Source organism: Temnothorax curvispinosus, unplaced genomic scaffold (genome assembly GCF_003070985.1).
Source record: "Temnothorax curvispinosus isolate PA1 unplaced genomic scaffold, ASM307098v1 QBEX01018628.1, whole genome shotgun sequence".
Taxonomy (NCBI): Eukaryota; Metazoa; Arthropoda; class Insecta; order Hymenoptera; family Formicidae; genus Temnothorax; species Temnothorax curvispinosus.
In genome coordinates, this window is record NW_020228408.1 from 28,069 (window position 1) to 37,303 (window position 9,235).

Consider the following 9,235-nt stretch of genomic DNA (forward strand, 5'->3'; position numbering starts at 1 on the left):
ACTGAATGTCGGAACGATAGTATGTCTCGAGATCCTGTTTATACTCAGGTTTCACTGGGAAACTTTTGCCGATAAATATCTTGTTAGCGAGCTTCAAAGTGACATTCTCAACATTCTGAAAGGATAACATTTCATCTTCGATTAGTACTATCCTACGAGTGTCATAAAATATACCACAAAATATGTAACTAAAACTAATATTTTGTTTTAATTAGTAACTGTAAATGGCTTATTGTGCAAGTATTACGTTTCACACTATATTGCAGATTGATAATTACATTCAATTTATCGATGAGATTCTGGTAACCTTCCAGAGTCTGTGGTTTCGTAGCTGGAAGCTTGAGAACATCTTTAAACTGTGCCTCGGTAGCTCCGACAGCGCCGTCAGCAGCCATGCTCAGAGCGATGTTGGCGCTCAGGGGAGAGCATATCAAATTGCCTGGTGCTTCTGTTGCAACATTCTGAAAAAAGGACATTTTCAAATTAACTATACGAAAGCTTCATTCATTACGAATATCAGTATATCAGAAAATAATCAAATTGATTTGAGAATTAGGTGTTTTTTTTTATTATTTTATTGCCGGCGTCAAGTCACTGACATGGTACTATGTATAATAGTATAATACCTATATTAAGATTAGTCGTCTAGATTTTGCTAAAGCTGTTTTCTGATAATTGTTGATATATGATATTACATTAATAAATAATACGAGAGTGGGCGAGAGTATACAATTGTATACAATATTAGAGTCTAATAGAACTTTAAGAATATTTAAATTCAATTAACATACCTTGACAAAGTTGGTAGAGAACAAATGAGCACCCTGAGAAACAGCTTGAAGGGCCAAATTTTTTCCAGTTGGTGTGGCCATGGTTGATGCAAACAGGCAAAATGCCAAGAAAGTTCTTTGTACTGTAATAACAAAAAGATTCAATATATAGTATATATTCATGATTCATTGCAAAATTCAGTACAGCCATCATGGCCATCAATAATAGTCAAGACGCATAATAAAAAAAACAAAAGTTACAAAATTATTTCTACTGGATTAATAATTCTAACAATATTAACAATGTTTTAAATACTTTTACGTTTATGCGATCATCCTTAAAATAAAATAAACTAATGTCTCTTTACTAATCCGATATTTTAATACAGTAATAATACCGTGTTGTAAAAATATAACGCCGCGGAAAGAATCATCGCTTTGAGCGTTATAGGATTACTGACGAAAATTGATGAACATCTGCGCTCGAAGGTCGCATATAAATCAAAATGATGTGTCGGACATGTCGTCCAAGGTAAACACCTTCGTTAAAAATCTTATACATTTACATATTTACAAATTGTGCACTTGCACAATATTTGAGCCTTTCAAAAAACGATATAAAGATTAAAACGATCCGAAGGCCAATAACGTTTTCATATACAAGTAACGAAACGACGTTTTATGATCAACGGTTTATCGACAGATAAATTTACTCGAGAATATGAAAATAAACATGAAAATCGGATCTTTAAAGAATTGTACTTAGGTATTTAGTGGCACAAGGCACGTACAATGATACAAATATTTAAAAATTATTTTAGACGTTGAATAAAAAATATTCATTTATTACTTTTCGCCCGCGTAGAATAAAAAATTTAATAAAGTTGATTGTCCAATTAAATATTTTGCATATCTTCCAATCGCAAATATATTTTTTGCACTCATTTTGTTACTTTTGATTACCTTGTTTTTTTAATCGTTGTAATTGTCACGATGAATCATATGTGCATGTCGTAAGACGGGATAACTATTAGTAATCATTCGTATTTGCAATTAGAAGACCATTACGTAACGGTATAGAATAATAATATAATCATATCATAATTTTTCACACGGATATTACACATTCTAACGTAATATCGATTTACTGACGCGTTCCCCTACCTACATTACACGTGCATTAAATAATACAATGATTTTTGCAGATCGTTTGATTTCAATAACTAACGAATTACTTTGTGCTATATTATAATACGTGTCTAATTATGAATATCGTCTAATTATAAATATTTGCAAACAATATACTTTAATGCAATTTAATTGAATAAAAAGAAAAATAATAGGTATAAAATTGAATTCTTTCTGGAATTAACAAAGTAGGAGTACAATTAAAACTTCGCGAAGAAAATTTCTATATGACTAAGCAATGTAATGAATAATTACATAAATGATTGCTCAGTTCACGAGCGTGTGTAAATTCAAGGCGAATGTGATTCAAGCCAAACATATATATCACTTTTCATCGTCTTCTTTAATCGCACGACATAAACCTGTTTTCGACAGACCGTATGCTCTTGAAGCTAAAAGACGTCATTCTCTCTTTTTTCATTTAGATCGTCTATGTTTCATTTAAATTCCAACGCGGAATAATTGCCCCTACACACAAGCCGCTAGGTGAATCGGAAGTCGATTACGCCCCGAGTTTCTCAGAGAGCTACGAGGAACGTGACAAACAAGGATACGGGCAGGCGATATCGTAGCGATAATGGAAAATATTATTTCAGCAGATAGACGCGACCCCGGTTCTGTCGAGAGGGCAAAAGTTTGACAATTTATATAACTGGCGATAAACACGACCGCGCTGGTGGGATGTCAGCATGGGATGCGGGTTATTTAACCGTCTTTTCTTCCAAGCACTCGTCCCAATCTTCTCCTTCAAATTTTATTTGAGGATTAATTTTTTGAATGCTTGAATTGTAACTTCCTGTCAAGCTAAAGTTCCCTTCGAAACACGAATAGAAAGCGATCTCGACGAGTTGAATTTCTTGTGATACGCGTACACATCTTCATGTGTCTGTATTGAATTTTTTAAGTTAATTAAATGTTACAACGTTTTGTAATCTGTTTTTTTAAACTTATTAAATCAGAATTCATTAGTTTTCCCAGTTGTTTTCACTCAGCAATTGATTGGACACGGAGAGAACAGTCGTTCGATCTTTGGCCTTCAGTGCTTGCCATTGAAGGGAGGATAATGAACCTGGGACACTCTGCACATATAGATAATTACATTGTTGCGTAACAAAAACGATCACGAAAAGAATATAAAGTACATATTACTTGCGGACCGTTATATATATGCTGACAAGCGCAAAGAATGTGTCAATATTATGTCTGTTTAATGATATCTATCGATATCATTAAATCTTTTTCTATCGATATCTCTAATTATTGAAAAATCTTGTGCTTGCAACAACAATTGTGCTAAATCGAAAATAAATTGCGTCAAGTTATATCGCTATCGCTATGCTAATAAATATATGTAACATTTTTTTTTAAACTGATAAAAATAAGACGTCAGAAGATTATAAACATGAAAATAAAAATAAAAGTAAAAATCAGTATTCTAAAAATAGTTTTTGTTAGAAGTGACATTATTTTATAGAAAAATCATTACTTTTGATTTTTTTCTTAATGTTGTCACAAAACTTAATATTGTTATAAAACTGAAATGATTTTTCTTAACGTTGTTGCAAAATTTAATGTTGTTATAAAATTTGCAGACTTTTGCAACGTTGTTAGTTAACTAAACATTGTTTACTTAGTTAACTAAACATTAGTTGAATTAATTAATTCTTGATTAAAAAAATTAAATGAATTGTTGAAACAACTAATGTTTTTAGTTAACTAACTAAAATTTAGTTGAACGTATCGGACGAAATATTTTTTGGGATTAACTGGATTAACAATTTTTTTTCTCAGTGTAACTTTGGTAGAAATTAAATTTTCCAAGAATATGACGTTTGCAGATTTTTTTATTTTCAAGTAATTTAAATGTCATTAAATGTATTGCAAAATGTTCATCGCATTGCAAATATTACGCAAAATATGACGCTCGTATAATTCCCAGAATTATTTAAAGTAAAAGTTAGTCAATATCAAAATATATATGACAAGATATCACTGCATTTAACGCGATAAAACAGAAATAACAAATAAGAATATCGCAGGACCATTAAACTGATGATGTTTCCTGGAGCTTCGTCGGGGAAAACCCATTAAGATTGCTAATGTAACAGTCACATTATGTGCGTACGACTAATCATGTATGACAACTAGATACATATATACGATGGATATAGGCGGACAAAGATACGACAGTAATCTTGTTTAGTGCAATGGTTTCTTTCTTGATAGCAGTAATGACTTCCACATGTTTAGAGAAGAAATGAATGGAAAATTTACTTTAAAAAAGACGAATGTTTTTCTAATAGAATGAATGGAAAATTTATTTTAAAAGAGACGGATGTTTTTCTGATAGAAACACTGCCGGAATAATTTAATTGAAATTTAATCGATTAGTCGACATGCCGTTGTAAGCTCTCTATATATAGTATAATTATATTTAATTCGGGAATTTCTCCCCGAAATTACGAGTTTCTTCTTCGTTCATCTTCATTTTTTTCTTTTCCTGATATTAATGACGCACGACTTTATCTTATGATCGTATAAGATTTTATAGAATTTTTGCAAAGAATTAAAAGAATACTTTTGATTATTTTCTTTTGCATATTATTTTATGTTAAAAGCATGAAATGCCTTTAATGTAAACTAAAAATAAGTGATAAGTCGCATAATTATGGTCGTGTATTGCAAATTTATGGGGAGATAAATAGTTTTTTATGAATCGTAATGTATGTATCTTAAATTATCGCTTATGTACGGTAAAATTGATATGAACGATAAAGTTTTACTGGGTTTGTTGTGTTTTGTGTCTAGAATAACATCAAGCGCAAGATAAATATATTATCACATCGGAATTGCGACATGATAAAAGAATTCCATTGCATCGTGAATCGAACGCGCCGTTATCTCGAGTTATCTCATTTTTGAATTTATTTACTTATTTTTACACGTTTATACGCTAGAAGAAGTGATACGTTGAACATTAATGCGATTTCATTGCTCATCGATGTAAAAATAGTACATAACTCTTACGATGATCAATTATTCGCAAGAAGACTATATCGCCGAGAAAAATACAACTCAAAAATTTCGATTTTGAGTTAAGTACATAAAAAGTATAGCCTAAGGTGTTTCCTACATGCTATAATAGTGTTACAAGTCCTATATGCAAAATTCGTCCCACGGAAGCAGAGAGAGAGAGAGAAGTGTCATTATTCTTTTAACCCAATTAAGTTGCGGTTGCTGGATGAATAGTGCCATAAGTGAATTGGCACGTCTTCAAGCAGATATCTTGGGGGGAGGAAGTATAAGTTTCATTATAACAAAATATCATAATTGCAACTGTGTTAATTATCTCACAATTAAAAAAAATTGAATTAAATTTGTTTTTCCTCTCTCCTAAAAATTGTGAATTTTTGAATTGTAACAGTATTCTTCTCGATCTGTGTGCGATATAGTTCTTTTATATTCATTCTAAATTTTTATAAAACATAACAAGCCGTACGTTTATGTAAATTTCAAACTAACGCATACCGTTCCTTCAAAATCTTTCTTTTTTTTTTCTTTTTTTTTCTTTGTCTGATAAAGAACTCAAGCACACGATGCGTAACACGGAAGCAGTATAATCGCGTCGAGATATCCTGCGATAAATTTATACGCAGCTAATTAGCTGCATCGTGCGCATTATAAACGCAAAGCAAATCTGGTTAATTCTGATGTGACGGTATTAATCAACCGATAATGAAAGAAAAGTTCACGCTGCGCAACTCTGGAAATGAATCACACCGGGCGAGAATGGTATCCGGCACGGATCACCTTGGAGTCTCAGAATTATGACTCGCCGGAGAGCATTATCGCCGATATGTCAATTCGGTGCGTATCGATAACACGTCGTCGTATCAGAAGGGATTCGGCCAGACTTGTGTGTCCAATAACGGCACGTTCTTGTGCAGAGAGAGAGAGAGAGAGAGCGTTTGGGGTTATCGCGGTTGCAAAGGCAATCGATGGTCTATTTGATCTTGTTGACGCGAAAGGAATTATAAGAAGCTAAGAAAAATCTAATTAAAAAATCAAATTTCGGGTTTATTCTCTTTCACCATATTAGCTCTCGAATGCCCTTTCGCGATTTCGTCTGGCGCGAAAGTCCTTTCTTTTTATATATTAAATCTTTTGCAATATCTTCTTAAATTCTCGACAAATAAACGCATAGTTTTTTAGCAAATGTATATCAAAGTTGGATTTAACTTTAAAAATTTGAGAAAGTTTCTTCGTGAATTTGGAAATGTTTGTATGCAAGCGCGCGGATGTTTGAATAAATCCTCTATCGTTAAAATTATGTTTAGATTTAAAATATATTTTCCCAGTATATAATAGAAATAAGTTGAATAAAATAAATAATAAATCTGTAGTCCTTCAAAGTTCTTCGAAGAAATTTTCATACTGTGACTTCTCAAAGTTATGTGAAGGGATATCACGTAGGCAAAAACAAGAATAAAAGCGGTGACTTTCAAGTCAAAATAAACTAACCGGAACGGAATCAAATAGGAGTCGAATGATTTGCTTACGTGTTATGCTAAATTGAAAAATTCCACAAACACTAATATATTCTATAAAATACCACTTTATAACATATCGATCAATTACTTTCATAAATACAAATACATGTAAATCTAAGAGACAATATGTGAGATTATATATACACAAAATTATACACATATAATTAATAATAAGAATTTCTCCAATTTCTAAAGCGCGAAGATATTTTTACAGACGATAAAACAGATCTGGAAGTTTTAGTTAAATCTTTTAGACGGAGAGAAAAAGAACTTGGGAATTATTTCTTTCAATCTTCGCAAGATTATATCGGGTTCAATCTTTGCGGTTAAGAGACGTCACAATTATCACAAATAAGCATGTCACTTTCTCATAACCTCGGGAAATCTTAAGTCATCGAAATTACACCAGTTTTAGTCCCTATTTCGCGGATCTATAAAGGAGGGATTTTTAATTTGCTCGCGTCCGATGTCGATCGTGAAACGAAGAAATAAATAAACTTGAACTCCATTGAAATCCGATCAGCTCGCTTCCTTACCGATTAATTGAATCTACTTACGTGTACGCATCTTGCTCAACAAACTTGTCTCCTTCGAACACCGAATGCTTACTGCGGAGGACGATCCGGCGAGCGAACATAAAATAGCCCGTATCTCTCCTCAGGAAAACCCCAGCCCCCGCCAAGAGAAACAAGTCCGTCGACGTATACGATCGTAGCGGCACGACCAATCGTGAGGAAGCGCGCGTCCGTGCGACTCGAATCGGTGTCGGTGCTCCTTAATCGATCCGCGATCGCGACCCTGAGGTACACGCGTCATAACCGGCGTGGAATACAAACACGCGGCTACCAGGGAGATCCGAAAATGCAATCGCGCAACGATCCATCGCCTCCTTCTTCGCCTTCTCCTGCGCGAAAAGCTGACTGCCGGATTTTTCGCGCCAATTGTCGACTTGGATCGTGATCGAGCACGGCTCGATTCAAGGACGGAGAACGCAAAGGAGACTTCCCCTAACCGCGGAGATTGAACCCGCGGATATAATATCGTTTCCCGAGGCTCGAGAGGCACGTATGAAGATAATTGACAGAAAATAATCCTTTTCTTCGCCAGTAATAAGTATAACGAAAATGATCGTTTAGTTCGACCCAACTATGGCCGTATTTATTAAATCGTAATTTTCACAACGACCATTGGTCCGTTTCAAGTGTAATCTACAAGTAAAAATAAAAATGTGGCTTAATAAAAAAATTTGCTATAACTTTCTAGACAAAACTTTACAATTGGTATATAAGGATATTTTGTGGAAAGCCACATTTTCACTTTTATGACTTACGATTAGATTATATTTGAAAAGGACCAAAACCAATGGTCCGAAACGTGAAGATTACGATTTAATAAATATGGTCAGTGGAGTCAAGCTAAACAATCATTTTTGTGAAAATAATTCTTCTATATTCTTTTTACGACACCTGACACTTGACTAAGAATTACCTTCACGAAATTACAGCATCGGAGATTGGACTCGTCGAAGTCGAACGGTTTCAATTTTTGATTCTCTGTTTTGCCCCAGTCATCTCACCGATTTTATCGCTGTATTTTTCACCTTATTCTGTGCGTGGGTTTATTTTGTTTCTTTCCATTTGCTAATTATAACAATCTTGAAGTTACATGTTAAGTTATGGAAAGTTATATTTAGACCTTTTGGTATCTTTTTGAACGATCATTGGAAAGATCCTACTGAGCGAAGGATTTATTTTTACGTGGTACGAAACCAGTTCTAGGAAACCAGTTGCCCAGTGCAAGGTTAAATTCATAAACGTACTAACACTTTCCCTCGACTTTGATCTCCATAAGTAATCGGGCAAACATTTGTGCAGGTGCGCTTCATCTGCATTTTTTACATACTCTTGTCTTAACGACCTGTTATGGCACGGAAAAGACATGAGAAACATCAAATAGAGAAGAAAACGAAGCTTAGGAAAATGGTGAAAAAGGAAAAAGAAAGAAAAGTTTAACATCTCTTTCGAATTAATATAATATTTATATATTTCGTTCGTTAATTATAAGTTAGTTGAGTGTTACATAAGCATTACATTCGGCCTGTTAATTACAAGAAAAGCATATTAATCTGTTTTGCGAGTATTAATTTTCGTTTTTTTTTTTTAATAATATTATCTAATGAAATAATATATTTGGATTTTTCAATCGGAATACGTGTATCATAAGGGGAAATTCAATTAATCTTATTCATTCAAAAAATTAATGAATATTTTTACGCTGCTATTTTAGACCAGACTATAGTGTGAGAATATTTATGTTTAGTTCGCTGTGACTTTTATTATCTTACAATACGGCCAAGTTTATATCCATCGCCGTAAAAAAATATGCTTCCTACGGAGACGAACAGGGAAAAGTCGCGTGGAGAGATATATTACGCGGCAAAACCGGTTATTCTACGGGATTATCCTATAGTTTGAGACGTTACAACTTGTTTATATCGTAGTCTCGCGACGGTATAAGAATTAAACGAAATCGAGTATTTCGATAATAGATAAGATATTGAAAATCTAGATAGGCGGTTTCTTAATTTTCTTAGGATTGCACGTATTACTTCAGACTTTCCCAATAGTTAAAAATTATTTTAAATAAATATATTTAATTTACTTCAATTAATGAAAATTAACCAAAGCAGAGCTTGGTGCAAAAGCAACCATAGTTTGCTCATAGTTC

General features: G+C 33.4%; 1 protein-coding gene across 1 annotated transcript in view; it reads right to left on the reverse strand.

The window, feature by feature from the left end:
• The window catches only part of LOC112468567, a 22,841-nt gene extending 15,667 nt beyond the window's left edge, over positions 1-7,174 (reverse strand). The window contains exons 1-4 of the mRNA XM_025037798.1: positions 7,066-7,174; positions 792-913; positions 279-461; positions 3-115 (exon numbers count right to left, since the gene is read on the reverse strand). Of these exons, the coding sequence (XP_024893566.1) occupies positions 3-115; positions 279-461; positions 792-913; positions 7,066-7,075 (428 nt within the window). The 5' untranslated portion in view covers positions 7,076-7,174. The remainder of the gene's footprint in view (positions 1-2; positions 116-278; positions 462-791; positions 914-7,065) is intronic.
• Between the last annotated feature and the right edge of the window lie 2,061 nt (positions 7,175-9,235).